The sequence below is a fragment of the Diabrotica virgifera genome, chromosome 6 (assembly GCF_917563875.1).
Source record: "Diabrotica virgifera virgifera chromosome 6, PGI_DIABVI_V3a".
In the NCBI taxonomy this organism is placed as follows: Eukaryota; Metazoa; Arthropoda; class Insecta; order Coleoptera; family Chrysomelidae; genus Diabrotica; species Diabrotica virgifera.
The window spans coordinates 104,764,126-104,781,959 of NC_065448.1; the positions used below are offsets into that span (position 1 = coordinate 104,764,126).

Sequence of the window (17,834 nt, forward strand, 5' to 3'; positions counted from 1 at the left end):
CGTCTTTCTTTGTATCCATTTTTCTTTGAATTTTTCGTCAGTGGTTTTGTTGAACTTGTTTCTCACTTCAATATTGGTTAATTTATGTGTTCTTACAGATCCTTTTTCTTGTATATTTGCATTTCTAGTATTATTTGTGTTCTGCTCTTTTCCTTTTATTTTTCCAATAATTAGAAAATGGTCTCTTCCTAATTCTGAATTTCTAGTCACTTTCACATCTTGAATTTTATGTTTGTGTATATCTTTATGCTGAAAGAAAGTATTCATTATAACTAGACAGTTTAATCTGCAAAAATCCATTAGTCTGTCACCGTTAATATTGTTTGTAGTCTCTCCAAATTTACCTATGACGTCATTGCTTTTTTGGGCTTCCTTACCAACGCTTACATTTAAATCACCTATCAGGATTGGACTAGCACTTTTTCATATATTTCCTGCAGCTTACCCCAACACTCATTTTTATTTTTCTTACTATCATTTTCATTAGAACCATAAGCAATTATGATAGTCCAAATGTTCTCTCAGTCTAGGTCGGCTCTTATTATCATTAATCGTCATTAATTGCTTCCCAACTTTTTATATTATTAACAAAATCTTTGTTGACTAGGCATCCTACTCCCGCTTGTGCCCATCTTGAACTGTCGACTCCACTGTACATTAACGTACAATCATTAATGATCATCTCTCCTGTCCCTGTTTTCTTTACTTTAGTTAGTGCAAGTAGTTTCAGATTAGTCTGCTTGAACTCCATAACAAGTTCAATTTGTCTACCAGCTAGACTTCTAATATTCCAAGTTCCAATGTTGATTTTTTGACTTTTGTTTGTTGTTTGATTTTCCTTGTTTACTATTTCTACAGTGTTTATTTCGCTAATACATGGATTCTGTCCTTGATTCTTTGCCTGGTTCGTTACTGGTAATTATCAGTTTTTTGATTTATACATGATTTTGTTGTGATAATGCTGCTTCTCTAAAGTTTCGCTTTGCCTATTCCATACCCTTACCTTGTTATTTACTATTATCTTCTTGTATGCCACCTTGACGTTTTTACCTTGATTTCGCTCTAGTTTTGCTTGTTCCTTATTAGTTTCTCGCAGGCCCGGCCCTAGGGATTTTGCCGCCCTGGGCAATATTGGCGACCGCGCCCCCCCCCCCTTTGGTAGACCCATGACTCACCACCTTCGTTCAGCGATCGCCAACTTAAATCACGATTGTATTTTTATTGATGTGTGCTTTGTGCTAAATTATTTAATACGCCATTTTCCACTGTACTTGAACGATACACGCTTAAAAATACATATATTTGCAATATTTTCATGAAATTTTACTACATTACTATTATTATATTAAATTTTTTAATTTTAGCTTTAAAAAGCTTCCCTCTCTAGACGCCACTGTCACTGGTAGGGTTACAAAAATCCTCAAAGCAACACTAACGTTGGGTGCGAAATCAAAATCATACTCTCTAATTATTTTCAGTGTCTCTAAAGGTGTATTCTTGGGCTTCACAATCATGGAAAATACTTTAAATGCATCTTCAGCATAATTTAGATCTTTTGACTCATCAAAAGTTAAAGCATCACATAGCTTAAAACATTTATCTGATAAATCACTAGCAGTCATATGCTTAATTTGGTTTATGTCGTATAAAAACTCAAAAATTTCTCCATGGCTCTTAATTTGCTGAAATCTATCACAAATAAAAGTCAACATATATATCGTGTCTCTGGATCTAGGTCCATTCTTTCATTTTAAGCCTCTTAGCCGAATTGTCTTTTCACTTTCCTCTTTCTTGATGTTAGTGTGCTTCTGATTTTCGGGTTTTCAATTTCTAACTTTGATGGAACTCTTTTGCCTCTGTCAAATAGTCCTGGAATTTTAAATCACTTCTGAGAGACTTAAAATGAATTTCTGTTTTTTTCTAATAAACTGACAGCTTGATACACTCAAATTAATATCAATACTCTGCAGTGATTTGCTGACTACGTTGATGTGAAGTAAAATGTCATGCCATACCTATTACCACAGAGCAATGAAAAGTAAAATCATGTATTTGATTTTCCAAACAGCTTGCCTCATGAGCAACCATTTTATCGTTGGTTTTATTGACAGTGATTTCTACAAGACCATAGATTTCTTTAAGGTAGATTTCTTTAATTTGGTATCTGATCGGAGTAGTTGAATCAATTCTCATCTAGTAGTCTAAGAGCTAGAGGCGAGAAATCATCGTCATAAGTAATATGGAGTTTGGCATGTGAAATGTGTCTATTGTATGTTGATAATTATGACCCCTTTCAGGCTGACACCTCAGTGGATACAGGGAGTAGCAATAAGGGATGAAAGGGGAAAGTTAACGCAGTCATTAAAGGTTTTCACCTCCTATTTTGTTAAACCTCCATCGATTTACATGAAAATTGGTGAGTAGTTAGAGCATACCTCAAGAAATAAAACTGATATGGTGCCAACGTGCGCTTTTATCCTGGGGTGGATGCCACCCCTTCTCAGAGGTAAAAACTATTTTATTAAAAATAACCCCACTAATCGATAGAGCGACAAATTTTAAGCAAAATTTATTACCTCTAATTATTAAAATAAATCAATACTTTTTGAGTTATTAAAGATCAAAGATTTGAATTTTTCGTGAAATAAATGCATGATGTAAAGCGGTTTTTCGTAAATAATTCAAAAACTGTAAGTTTTATCAAAATAGTTATGATTACCAAAATTGAAGATAATAAAAAATAAAAGAGATTTCTTATTCGAAAAACCTTTAAGAATTAATAAAAAGTGAGTTATAGGTGATGGAATGTATATTTTTTTTCGGCTAGTACCCAAATCTATGTATTCAAGCTCAAATAACGGGAAAACGGTGCATTTTATAAAATATATTTACTGAACACTTGTCAAAGTACTTAGAAATATGTATCAAACGAGCTCCCGGAAAAGTTGATACCATTAAACATTATGCTACAAACATTTTCCAAAGTTTAGGCTCCAAAAATTTGGAGCTTAATTATTATATTATTTATATAAGTTTTTAAAATTGTTTTAAGACATTTATATAAAATATAGCAAAAATGTATTTGAATATTATGTCAAATGTGCCCATTATTGGACACCCTCAGTTTCTGTACATATTTAGTTTATACAGGGGCGGTTCTAGATCAAAAAAAGTGGGGCGCAAGGGAACACAACCGCTGAATAAACAAGATAACGTGCCCTTTTAACGAAAATTATAGTACAAAAGTACTGTAAAAACTGAAGGGGGACAGCTACCCCCCTGCCCCTGGCTAGAACCGCCACTAAGTTTATATCGATAGAAAAAATTCAATTAAATATCAAAATAATATAAAAATAATATTTTAGTAACATACATTTAATTAATAATAATATGTTCTTTTTATCATTCGTAACTTCACGCATGTGCTCTTAAATTGACGCTATTGTATAGGTACTTGCTACTGTCATTTCGAAGTCGGCGTTTGTATTGAATATATCCATCTCAATATGAGCTATATCAACATCTTTTACGAGCACGATACATTACAAGTATTTGGTTGAACGCCTATAAAAAAAATTTAACAGATCTGGTTATTGAACAAAATGGTTGGGAACTTGCTGAAGATAACACATATAAATTCAAATGGTTTGAAGGGCCTCAAATGCCAGAGATTGTTAGAGATATTATTTTTGAGAATGAAACAGACGATGCGATGGATGATGAGCAAGCTGATGATGACATTCATAATAGCGAAAGTGATGAAAATAATTATGATAGCGATTTTAGTGAATGTGACAGCGAAAGTGAAAAATAAATAGTATTTTCAACGAAAATTTTGATTTCGTTTATAAATTAGCAAACTCCGTTCGTTCGTTCCTGCGTTGCCACCCCTGCAATATCTGGAGCTTATGTACCGATGTCAATGTAGTTTTGTCTCCTGAATCCAAATCTTTAAGCGGCATTTCGATATCTCAAACCATCTTCGAGATAACCAACCTCAAAGACAAGTTGCATCTCGGGAGAGCAATTTATGATTTTTTAGCAATTTTAAATAGCGAGATAATTCTACAATGGAGACACTGTACGTAAAAATGTTAATGAAAATTTCATATTATTTCAAAAATATATTACTTCATATAAACTGTAAAAGAATTGAAATATCAAATAAATAAATATTACTTATTAATTTTAATGTAAGTAATGTTAAATGGCAGGTTACAAATTTTTTGGTGCTGTCTACCCAATGATTTATGTATTATGTATATTATATTGTATAATATACAGTGTGTCTACTTAAGTTGGACACATATATTATGGTACACTTTTTTATTTTTAATTTTACGAAATAATGTTATAATTCATAAACAGTTCTGCATCGTCTAAAACCTACGATCCAATCATCAGATAGTAAATTTTATCTACATTATAGGAGGTATTTTAAAAAATATGAATTTCGCTCAAGATTAAAGTACCTTTTTTCACACTGTTGTAAATTATTGTTACTACGAAAAATTGTTTGGAATTAAAAACTGTGTTTTAATATATGCAATAGTTGTTATTATTATAATTAAATAATTAATAATTATTATAATAATGTAACTATTATCTACATTCTTCTAATAAAAAGAAAATATTTAATTTTTTTCTCAAATTAGAGATACCTACCAATTATCATTTTCATTTATAACTCTTTTATTATTAATTTTACGAACAAAAATTATTCTTCATAAAAAGATCTGCACGGTCTAAAATCCAAGATGCAATCATAAACATAAGATTATATAAAATTGTATCGATTTTAGTCGATGTGTAAAAAATATGAATTTCGCTCAAGAAATTCGCTCAGTAAAGTGCCTTTATAGCTCACAATATTTAAATAGTAGGATATAATTGCACATTAAACATAATTTTTCATTCTAAACAACTTTTCATAATAGCAATTTTCCATATTAGGAATTTAAATACATAAAAAACAAAGTTTTCGTTATAATAATGCTCGCATTTTTAATTTGTTATATTTAAATTGTAATAAATCGAACTTGATAATAAATTATAATCCTAACTTCATTCCCGAAATTCCTTTAAAAATTATTCTGTTAACAAATTTCAAAATAAATATATAAATAGCGTATGTTTTATTTTCACTTTTTCCTAAAAACTAGAAAGGGTTCTCTTATTTTCATCATCACTTGCTCAGCTTTGATGTTATAAACTTCATCTGGAGCTCACTTGATAGGTATTCTTGAGTACTTTGACAAGTGTTCAGTTATTTTATAAAATGCACCGTTTTCCCGTTATTTGAGCTTGAATACTTAGATTTGGGTACTAGCCGAAAAAAATATACATTATATCACCTATAACTCACTTTTTATTAATTCTCAAATTTTTTTCGAATAATAAATCTCTTTTATTTTTTATTATCTTCAATTTTGGTAATCATAACTATTTCGATAAAACTTACAGTTTTTGAATTATTCACGAAAAACCGCTTTACATCTTGCATTTATTTCACGAAAAATTCAAATTTTTGATCTTTAATAACTCAAAAAGTATTGATTTATTTTAATAATTAGAAGTAACAAATTTTCCTTAAAATTTGTCCCTCTATCGATTAGTGGGGTTATTTTTAATAAAATAGTTTTCACCCCCCAAGAAGGGGTGGCATCCACCCCCAGGGTAAAAGCGCACGTTGGCACCATATCAGTTTTGTTTCTTGAGGTATGCTCTAACTAGTCACCAATTTTCATGCAAATCGATGGAGGTTTAACAAAATAGGAGGTGAAAACCTTTAATGATTGCACTAACTTTCCCCTTTCATCCCTTATTGCTACTTCCTGTATCCACTGAGGTGTCAGCCTGAAAGGGGTTATAATTATCAATATACAATAGACACATTTCACATGCCAAACTCCATATTACTTATGACGATGATTTCTCGCCTCTAGCTCTCCGTCTATAGTTCTCATCTACATAGTTTCGGACAAAGGTTTCAATGTTATGCTAGAAAGATGATTTTTTAGTATAGCCCAACAATGAATAGATGGTGAAAAAAAGTTGTAAATTTTTGTGACTAAGGAAAAGAAAGAATCTGCAAACTGTGAGACTATACCAGCATCGTTCGCGACTTAGTTGAGTGAATGGCTAGAACATGGGACAAAAAGTTTTTTCCTTTTATGTTTGCCCCATTATCATACCCTTGTCCTCTCATATCGTCCAAAGGTATTCTTAGTTTCAGTTCATTCAGTTTTTGCAAAATAACTTCTGCCAGCTTAGCAATAAGCTTCAGCCAGATTTTTCAAATTATTATATCCATTTTCAGTAAATTTAATTTTAAGTGAATTCAGTGAATTTAATTTAGTTCTGGTCCCACTATTATTATGCGATGAAGAAGGCAGTGTTGTCGATTTCCCGTCGAATAAACCTTGCAATTGTTATTGTTTCACTTAATAATTCTCGTTTTTGCAGTTGCATTTTTGATGCTCTTGTTCATAATATTGATTTTTTATAATATTAAAAACATAATGTATTATTTCTTCAATTTCAAAAATTGGCTGTCCTCTTAAAATTGCCGCCCCTAAATTCACCGCCCTGTTCGCCCACCTCTGGGGCTGGGCCTGAGTTTCTGGATACGACGCTCCTGGTAAGTTAGGTCTTCGTCAATGAATATTCTGGCCCCTGGAATATCGTTAAGTTTTTTATTACCTATCTTAATCACTTCTTTCTATCTTAATTCACTTATTTCAGCTTCAACTTTTAAGTATTTCTTAATATTGTTCACAGTATTCACAATATTGTTCACAGTATTCACAATATTGTTCAATATATAAAATTAAATAAGTTTAAACATAATTAAATAAAATAAATGGAATAGAATCGAATCGAATATATTAGTTTAATGAGGTAATATATTAGTTTATTACATCTTTATTTTTTTATTGGTTATTTGTACCTTTTTTATAGAATTTTTGTTCGATGTAAATATTTTTGTTTTCAGTATGGATGGATATGAGAACGTCTAGTACAGTAGATGAAATATTAAAACATGGTAAGCGACGACAAGATTTTCTCCAAAATATATGTGGTCTTCCTGTTAGTACATATTTTAGTGCTCTTAAAATTAAATGGATGATGGATAATGTTCCGGAAGTTAAGAAAGCAATAGATGAAGATAGGTGTTTGTTTGGAAATATTGATACGTGGTTAATATGGGTAAGTTATCGAACTTATAATTATTGATGGTGTTTATATATACAGTACGTAAATCGTTCTGCTGGACATAGGGAATATACATTGAGATCATTGTGACAACTGCGCTAACCTGTGTTACTTGAAGCTTCTGTTCGAATACGAGTTTCTGGTGCAATAGAGCTGTTACAACGAATAGAATGAATGATTTTGAATGCAAGGCAGTCCATAGATAAATCAAAAACAAAGATTATGACTGATGAATTAATAATTTTACTTTAATTTTTAAAATATCTTTTATTTAAAAATTTCGAAATTAAACAGACACAGTGTTCCCATTATTTGTGTCACCCGAAAGTAATTGTCGATTTGGAGGTTAATGCCCCTTAATTCTAGCAACTATATTGTCATTGAGAGAGAGAAGTTGCCACAATTATCTTAATATAATACAATGTACGTATTTATATATCTAAATATATACAATGTATGTTCCCTATGTCCAGCTAAACGATTTACGCACTGTATGATGTTTTTATTCGTAATTTCAATAAAAGTACATAGTACGTTCTTTAACGGTAAAATATTGCAAAACCTCTAAATTTTAAACAACCGCTTGGAATGACATGAAATTTGGCATACACATAGCTAACAAGTCAAAGAAAAAAAGTGATATTGTGCCGATGTGTGCTTTTGCCATGGGGGTGGCTTTCACCCCTTCTGGAGGGTGAAAAAATATACGTCCAAAGTAAGTCCGGAAATGGTTAAATTGACTAATTTTAAGTAACTTTTGTTTTATAGAGTTGTTTCATTAAGTCAATACTTTTCGAGTTATTTGCGAGTGAATATGTTCATTTTTCAACAAAATAACCGCGCTTTTAGACGGTTTTTCGCAAATAACTCAAAAAGTAAGTATTTTATCGAAAAAAACATGGTAAAAGCAGAGTTATAGCTAATGAAAAATAGTTTCATATTCCTTAAATTCCAAATGGAATACTTTAACGTGAAATAACCAAAAAATGAAGCGCTTTTTGGGGAAAACTTATTACAAATTATTTAAAGTATTTAAAAAAGGTTTCATTTTTGTTTTATAAAAAAAATTTCTAGCATCAAAAGTAAACAAGTTACGCTCAAAATAAAGTTAGTCGCATTTTTTTGGTAAAAAATCGGGAAAATCAGCTCCTAATTAGTATCTCAGATGAACTTAATCGTTACCACTTCACAAGTTTCTTTACTTGTGTATGTATTGTTTATATGATCTTTAAGTTTCATCGGTTGAAAGGCCTTATTTTGCAAGAACTGTAGTTAAAAGGGCTTGAACGAGTCACTGATCACGAGTGTATGCAAATTTAGAAACACCAAATCTTAATCAATTTTTGTCTTACAGAATAACAAAAAATACAAGATATTCAGAAAAGTAATACTGACTTTTTTGTTTTTTGAGATTTTTGGTATCTCTAACAATTTTTAAGTTATTTTGAAAAAAGCATATTTTCAAAATTAAAAATTTTATTCTAAAACAAAATTTTTTTAAAAATAAGCACTTTGAGTCAATGAAACTTACATATCATATAAACACAACTTAAGTTACATAATTTGTGGAGCGGTAAAGATTAATTTCAGTTAGGTTGCCAATAGGGGGTGATTTTCCCGATTTTTTTTTTGCCAAAACAAAAGAGAGCAACTTTATTTTGAGCGTAACTTGTTTAAATTTGATGCTAGAAACTTTTTATAAACACAGAAATACAGATTTTTTTAAACACTTTAAAGAAGTTATAATAGGTTTTCCCCAAAAAGTGCTTTATTTTTTGGATATTTCACGTTGAAATAGCCTATTTGAAATTTGGCGAATATGAACCTATTTTTCATTGGCTATAACTCTGGTTCTATGAGGTCCAGAGACCTCAAGCGTACACCATTTTTTTATTATTTCACAGGCTATATTTTTCCTAAGAACGTTCTTTTTTTTCGACAAAATACTTACTTTTTGAGTTATTTGCGAAAAACCGTCTAAAAACTGGTTATTTTGTTGAAAAATGAACATATTCACTCGCAAATAACTCGAAAAGTGTTGACTTGGCGAAAAAATTCTATAGAACAAAAGTTACTTAAAATTAGTCAGTTTATCTATTTCCGGACTTATTTTTGATATATATTTTTCACCCCCAAGAAGGGGTGAAAGTCACCCCCAGGGTAAAAGCACACATCAGCACAATATCACTTTTTTTCTTTGACATGTTAGCTATGCCTATGCCAAATTTCATCTCAATCCAAGCGGTTCTTTAAAATTTACCGCAAAAACCGTGAAAGAATGTACTAACACAACTTTTTCTAATAAACAGTGTACTCTTCATAAAAAAGATTGTTAAGCATATTTTATTTAAATGTGAGTGGTTAAACATAATACACAGTATGATGCTTGGATTGTTTAAAAAGGGAACGCTGGAAAAGACTAATCAATACTTAGTCTAGGTTAGAGGTGGCAGAATCGATTTCTACTCGATCCGGACAAGGAACTAAAAGCGATCAATCAATACTTGGTCCCCAACGGGAAGGGCGGTTTGCCGGGTTAGGAGCAACGGCCTTTTATATCGTCGCCGACGTTACATCTCCAGCGCACATCGATGGTAGTGATAGGTTGTCGGTGGTAGTGCGTGCCTAGAGAGATGGCAAGTCGGCGGTAAGCGCTGGCGATGCAATCGTTACAGCTCTTCTTTGGAAAAAAATGTAACATACATTTTTTGATGGAATGAAAATTTCAATGGTGTGATCTTAACGGTTAGACCAGCGTTTCCCAACCGGTGGGTCGCGACCCACTAGTGGGTCGCTGCGTGGCTCTTACAGTAGCTGTGTAGCGTACAGTGACAGTGTTCCTTATTTTTTTCTATCATCATGGGTGAGGGATGGGTCGCGAAAATTAAAAAACATCAGGTGGGTCGCCAGACATAAAAGGTTGGGAACCACTGGATTAGACGATAACCCATTTTGTAAACCGGTGTTGGATGCCGGTCAATAAAATATTCTTTGTAGATCTTGGGAATGGTCCCATGAAATCAATTAAGGTAGTATGTCAAGGTTTTTCTAGAGTGAATGGTTGCATTTTTCTTGCTGGTTACAGCTGCGACGTTTTATACTGAAGGCGTATTCTACAGCTTCTAACATAGTGTGTTATTTCTTTAAACATCTTATAAGTTGATGAATTATCTATAATCACAACCCAGCGGCAATAGGTCTGGATCCCGCGTATGAAAAAAAGTTGATTAATAGCAAGCTGAAAATTTGTTAACAGCTTAAGGGTGTCTAGTCGGGCAAGCTTTGATATATGGGAACACTGGAACAGCGGAAGTTTTAATTGTGGAACAGGTTAAAAACTTGGAACGGTCAGACCACGAAAACGTCACATGTATTTTGTCCGACAGAATTTCCATTTGATTTGTTACCCTTTTATTAAACTCTCATGCAAAATCAGACTGCTATTTATCACCTGTCATAATTCCTGTCATTTGACATGTTCTACGTGTTCCACTCATTATAATGCCCATTTGGTGATAAATAGCAGCCTGATTTTTGCATGAGGGTTTAATGAAAGGGTAACAAATCAATTGGAAGTTCTATCGGACAAAATACATGTGACGTTTTCGTGGTCTGACCGTTCCAAATTTTTAACCTGTTCCACAATTAAAACTTCCCCTTTTCCAGTGTTCCCATATATCAAAGTTTGTCCAACTAGACACCCTTAAGCTATTAACAAATTTTCAGCTTGCTATTAATCAACTTTTTTTTCATACGCGGGATCCAGACCTATAATGTTAAAACTTAATTAATTATCATTCCGTAGAATTTGGTGCCTAGAATTTCGAAACTTTTTATACATTTTTTTTCTCAATTATTTTAGAATCTAACTGGAGGTGTTGATTGTGGTATGCATATCACAGATGTCACAAATGCTTCCAGGACAATGTTGATGAATATTGAAACGTTAAAATGGGATAAGAAATTGTGTGACGTTTTTGGAATTCCAATGAAAATCTTGCCAGAAATTAAAAGTTCCTCGGAAATATACGGAGTTATAGTTATGGACATGAAATTGAGTGGAGTACCTATAGCTGGGGTAAGAGTTTTAATTGAGAGGTTATTAAAGCAGTTATGTAATACATAACACGTTTTTCTCTAAACTGCTTTTTTCAAATGCGGTGGACATTGTAACTCAAAAACTACTTGACCGATCCACCTGAAATTTTGAATATATTTTCTTTAGACATTTCGTGAGGTAACGCTGTCGAGATATTTTTTGTTTTATGCTTAATTTTTGTTTAACAATAATAAATATAATATGTTGATGTTCACCCTTTTTTTGCAAAACAATTCGTTGTTTTGACTTCTCAGTGATACCAAAAAGTCAAAAATTTGTCAAACTAAAAAAGCTGGACAGCGTTACCTCGAGAAACTCATAAGCTAATAAATTTCTTTTGAATTTTTTGTTTCACGTGATCCCGTCATTAGTGTTTCCCCCGTGTGGAGGCGGGCCGCTCAAGTAGAATACCTCCACAGCTTCTCCTGCTCATCGTAAAAGGCGACAAATTGGAGTAGCTGTCCGTAGTCCTTCAACCCCTGTGTGATAGTTATTACCCCCCAACTATCATACGACACCCACCCCTACCCAACATACATGTCCTGATACCCAAACCTATACCCGAGGAGAAAACCTCCACGAATATAAAAACCAGTGGAGGAAACCACTGAAAACAAACGGATATGCATAGGGATTGCGGCTATGCACCATCCTAATATACCGCCACCCCAACCTCAAGGTATAACACCATCGTGCCAAAGGGGTGCATGGCCCAGGGGTAACATAGTGGGTTACAAGCGATGCCTAAGGGAGATGGCGAACCCGAGGGGAAAACAGCCTTGGTGGGGCAAGGGCGCACTGCCCCACTGGACCGATCAGCACGACCCATCTCGTGGGAAGGAAGATGGGACAAAAAAAGAAAAACAAAAAGGCGGAAGAGGAGCAGCAGGGACGAAAAAGAAAACAGAAGAGGCGGGAAAAAGAAAGGGACGAAACTCAAGGAGAGAAAAGATGGAGAAGAGAAGTGGAAAAAACGGAAGACCCGGATCTAGAACCAGCGCAAACAGAAGCAAGGGAAAAGAAAGAGAATATAAGGGGGAAACAAGGGAAGTAAGAGCAAACAGCAAACCAAGAGAGAAGAAGAAAGAAAGAGAGTAGGAAGAGAAAAAAGGGAGAAGGGAACAAACAGAAGGACGAAAACAATAAAACTAAGAGTCAAGGGAAAGAATACGTAAAGGATGAAGAAGGGGAATGGAGCAGCTCTGACAACGAAAGCAGTTCAGCTGATGAATCGGAGGAAGAGGAGCAAACACCCAACTGCAATGCAAGAACAAAGTTGGAACGCCTCCAGGATAGTGTAGCGGCCCTTAAAAAACTCATGGCTGAGGTGCCAAATACAAGGGTTGCCATAAAGCAGGAGGTCGACAACCTAAGAAATCGGTCGTTCGATTATACCGAGGAAGTGGAGGAAAGCAAGGAGAAAGAAAAGGTTTCAAGGAAGTATGTTTGCACGACATCCAGAGGTGTGCAGACGAACATGGAGTCCTTGAAAGTAAAGAAAAACGTCGACAATGGGTGTTCAAGTGGATGTAGAGAACCCAGAAGCCATTAAAAGGAGGGTGGGCGCCATCAAGGAAAAAATGGCAATATGCGAGTACGAGGAAATAGCAGAGTTCTTAAATGAGGACTGGCCGGAAGAAGTCTTCCAAAGAACTGTAGTGAAAGAGGGGGACATCTCTGAAATAGCAGCAGACGTGGCAGTATTTGTTACCAACAACGACGAGGACAACAAAGCCATGGAAACGGTGAAAGGTATGTTTCCTGACCTACCAGGCGTTCCAGCTGAGGTGGATGAGGATGGAGGCCTGGGAACTGTGAGAGTCACGATGTCTGCTCATGTAGATGGAACGTGGATTAACAATGAGATATATGGATTCAAACTTCTCCCAAACAATAAGGAAGAACTCGAGTCGGTGAAGTTCCTCAAGACATGCAGGAAACTGGTACAGAAGATGGAGGAGCTAGGAAGAGAAAGAGTAGGAATCCACAAGCCAACATCACTAGGAGTTGAGACATCGAGGAGAATCCTGGAGTGGGCTGCAAGAGGAAGGGGTGTGACGATCACGCTCCTAGGCAAAAAAGCTAGAAGAGGGTGGGCAAACATAAACACCAAGCCCAGAGAACAAAGTGGAGTAGTACTCATCAGCAAAAACAAAGAAAAATCATTTGCGGACCTAATAACAGAAGTTAAAAATTACCTCACAGGAAGAAAGACCATCGACATAAAAAGGATCAGACAGACCAGAAACCAAGGAATATCACTGGAGCTGGGTGGAGAAAGGGAAATGGCGGAGGAAGTGAAGAAACTCATCTCTGGTAGCACATGTGTGTCGAGAGCAGTGGCAAAAGGGGGCGTCGTAAAGAGAAGAATCTTGGTGCAGGAAATCCCACCCGACACAACGGAGGACGTGATCCAAAATGACATAGAAGAAATAGCAGGTAAGGAGCGGGCATGTGATATCGTAAAGACCTGGATCGAGACACGGGGCGGAGTAAAAGGGATGCTGAGTGCCGTGGTGGATGTGGACGAAGACGCGGCCGAAAATATCCTAAGAATGAGAAGAATTAGGGTAGCTTATACCTCCTGTCGAGTCATAGAAGCAAGGACAGAGATACCGAGATGCTTGAGATGCCTAGCCTTTGGACACAAGCAATGGGACTGTAAAGGGCAGAACAGAAGAGGATGTTGCTTCCGATGCGGCAAAGAGGGTCACATAGCGTCGGAATGCAAGGCAGAAACAATCAGATGCCTCAACTGCGATATTACCGGACATGTGGCTAACTCAAGAAGATGTCCAAAGTTCAACCAACTGATTGAAAGCAGGGACCACTAAGGACTAGTCCCAGGAAGAGCGCGCGAGTTGAAGCACTATGAAAGAGAGCGTGAAAGAAGTTCGAGTCTAAGAAATGGCGAACACAGTAAACAAGATCCGAGAGCTGAGAGTACTTCAAACGAACGTGGGAACGGCGAGATTAGCACATGATCTCGCCGAGGCTGCCGCCGTAGAAAAGAAGATCGGCGTGCTGGTGACGGCGGAGCCAAACCCAACAGCGGCTAAGAAAAGATGATGGTTTGTGGATACGATTGGGAGGGCCGCTGTACGAATCTACAATAGAAAGCTACGAGTGTATGAAATTAAACCGAAAGAAGGATACGTGATCGTCCGGATGGAGAGGATGCAACTGGTCTGCTGTTATGTTTCTCCAAACTAAACCCAGTTGAGCATGTTTGGGACTACCTAGAAAGACGCATAAAAGCCCGTATCGTCGCTCCATATATACTTGATTAACTGTTAAATGCTTTAACGGAAGAATGGGAAAAGTTGGATTTGAAGTACATACGATCTCTGATGAGAAGCCTTCCACAGAGAACTTCTTCTTCTTCTTCCTTCTTGTATGTAGGCTTTAAATCCTGTTTCTTCTTCAATATTAGCCTCCTAAATTGTTTAAATTATCGCACTATCTTTTTCTTGATCTGCCAATACTTCTTCGTCCATTTGGTGACTTATCTCGTGCTATTCGTATTATCCTATCCTCTGCCATTCTACTAATGTGTTCGTTCCACTCCTGTTTCCGTTTTGTCACCCATCCATTTATGTCTTCTACATTGCATGATCTTATGTTTTCGCTTTTCTTCCTATCCAACAGACTTTTCCCCGATATTCGTCGAAGTATTTTCATCTCTGTGGTTTCTAGTAGTTGTCTCGTTTTAGATGTGTCAGGTCTTGTCTCCGCCGTGTATGTTAATGTAGGTCTAATTGCTGCTTTATAGATTCTTACTTTTGTGTCTTGTCTTAGGTGTTTGTTCTTCCAGATTGTCTCAGTAAGAGATCCCGCCGTTGTACTTGCTTTTAAGCTTTGTTTCCGTACTTCCTCTTCAACATCTCCGTAACTGGTTATGTCTATTCCCAGATATCTAAACCTTGCTTCCTGCTTTATTATTTTCCCATCATTTTCGATTTTACATCGTAGTGGGTATTTAGATGTCATACATTTGGTTTTTTCTGCTGATATTATCATATTGTGTATTTTTTAGCTGTTGTATTGATTATGTGTGTTAATCTTTGGAGATCGTAGATAATAGACCACAGAGAACGAGAAACGTTATTAGAGCCCGAGCTGGTAATACTAGATACTAAAATATTCAATTTGTCCTTGAAATTTCATATTTCATAGATTTGTACTTTGAATTTTTGTTAAATAATTTTTATTTTAATTTTTTTGGCATGTTAATTTTGGATTTTTCATTTTGCTAGAATAAACTACTGTTAAATATTCCTAGGTTTCATTCTGTCGCATTTCCAAAAAAATTTAGGAGATACTAATCAAAACTTCTACATAGACGTAATACATTTATGCGATACTTTTGCGACGATTGTATTTCAAATGCCATTTTGGAGTTACCACTTAAAAAAAATACTTTTCGAAAAAAATTATTAAAATATTAATCTCGATAAACAGTTCCAAAATAATTTGTTTAGATTTTAGGTGATCAGCAAGCCGCCCTAGTCGGACAGATGTGTTTGAAGTCAGGCCAAGCGAAAAGTACTTATGGTACCGGTTGTTTTATACTGTATAACACTGGATATTCTGTGAGTATAATTTTATAATATGATATAGTTAAATCAGATTGACCGTACTTTTTTAGATAGTGAGATCGAATCATGGATTACTTACTACAGTTGGTTACCAATTTGGAAAAAAAGCAAAACCAGTATTTGCCTTAGAAGGATCAGTAGCTATTGCCGGTATGTATTACCCTCAAGAGTTATGTCGTCTAGTCGCATGCCTTGTCCATCTCAATCAGTCTTATTTTCTATTTTGGCTAAATAGGTTTTCTATTCGACTATACCTAGCTTTAATAGGTCTTTACATAATTGATGGATTCGATCGTTACTTGATGGAAGTTCATTTTATCTAACAATAAAACACTGAACTGTTTGTTTTCTATACTTCCACAAAATTTATTATAACTATGTGACTACAGCTGTTTCGGCAGAGTACCTTCCTCAAGTGATTTAGTTTACTATGGGTTTGCCTTTTTAAAGTCTTTAACTGAAGAGGTTGAGGAGTGGGGAGCTGTTTGTCTCGAGTTGGTCATTCAGAATTATATCTGTATTTTTTAATTTATTAATTTCCATAGATTCTAATAAAGATAGCTTAAGGTCTTTATTTTGAATATGCAGAATTTGAAACTCTTCATTAAAAGAATGATTATGATCTAGAAGGTGAAGTGCGTATGTAGAAGTGTCTGTTTTTCTATTGTTGAAAGCCCTTTTATGTTCTGCTATCCGTTTGTCAAAGGTTCTGCCAGTTTGACCGATGTAAGTTTTTGTGTGGTAGACACCACTCTGTAGCTGTTTTCTCTTTCGGCTCTTATTGTTCTTAATATATTTGCTTAAGTTGTTGTTAGTTCTGAAAGCTGGTGTTATTCCTTTCTTTTTTATGTCTGGCTATTTTTGTTGTTATCTTGCCAGTATATTTGATAGAGCAGAAGGAACTGGCTTCTTTCTATGGTGGTGGATAGACTAATTTCAGGGCTTTCTTATGGAGTTTTTGGTTTAAAATTTTATTAATTGTTTGTTCGTTATAGCCATTGTTTACTGCTATTTGTTTAATGATGTTCAGTTCTATTTCGAAGTTATTTTTTGACATGGGAATTTCTGTCAGTCTATGTATCATGCTATGGTAGGCTGCTAATTTGTGTTGTGTAGGATGGGATGATGAATTGTGTATAGTTGTGTCAGTATGGGGTTTATGATATACATACATTTATATCATACATTAATTCACTTCATAGTAATATTGAGTTTACAATAGAAACAGAACATAATAAGTCCATAAACTTTCTAGATGTAACAATTACCAGACTACACAACAAACATGAGTTCTTCCGTATATCATAAACCTACCCATACTGGCACAACTATACACAATTCATCATCCCATCCCACACAACACAAATTAGCAGCCTACCATAGCATGATACATAGACTGACAGAAATTCCCATCTCAAAAAATAACTTCGAAATAGAACTGAACATCGTTAAACAAATAGCAGTAAACCATGGCTATAACGAACAAACAATTAATAAAATTTTAAACCAAAAACTCCATAAGAAAGCCCTGAAATCAGTTTATCCACCACCATAGAAAGAACCCAGTTCCTTCTGCTCTATCACATATACTGGCAAGATAACAACAAAAATAGCCAGATACATAAAAAAGAAAGGAATAACACCAGCTTTCAGAACTAACAACAACTTAAGCAAATATATTAAGAACAATAAGAGCCGAAAGAGAAAACAACTACAGAGTGGTGTCTACAAACTAACTTGTGGTGACTGTCCGAAAACTTAATCGGTCAAACTGGCAGAACCTTTGACAAACGGATAGCAGAACACAAAAGGGCTTTCAACAATAGAAAAACAGACAATTCTACATACGCACTTCACCTTCTAGATCATAATCATTCTTTTAATGAAGAGTTTCAAATTCTGCATACTCAAAATAAAGGCCT

The 17,834-nt window shown here is 34.9% G+C and overlaps 1 protein-coding gene across 3 annotated transcripts in view; it reads left to right on the forward strand.

The window, feature by feature from the left end:
* Positions 1 to 17,834, forward strand: part of LOC126885908 (glycerol kinase-like) — a 208,334-nt gene that overhangs the window by 146,965 nt on the left and 43,535 nt on the right. For all 3 annotated transcript variants that reach the window (XM_050652703.1, XM_050652702.1, XM_050652701.1), the window contains 4 exons: positions 6,995 to 7,209; positions 11,078 to 11,293; positions 15,796 to 15,906; positions 15,963 to 16,062. In XM_050652703.1, the coding sequence (XP_050508660.1) occupies positions 6,995 to 7,209; positions 11,078 to 11,293; positions 15,796 to 15,906; positions 15,963 to 16,062 (642 nt within the window). The remainder of the gene's footprint in view (positions 1 to 6,994; positions 7,210 to 11,077; positions 11,294 to 15,795; positions 15,907 to 15,962; positions 16,063 to 17,834) is intronic.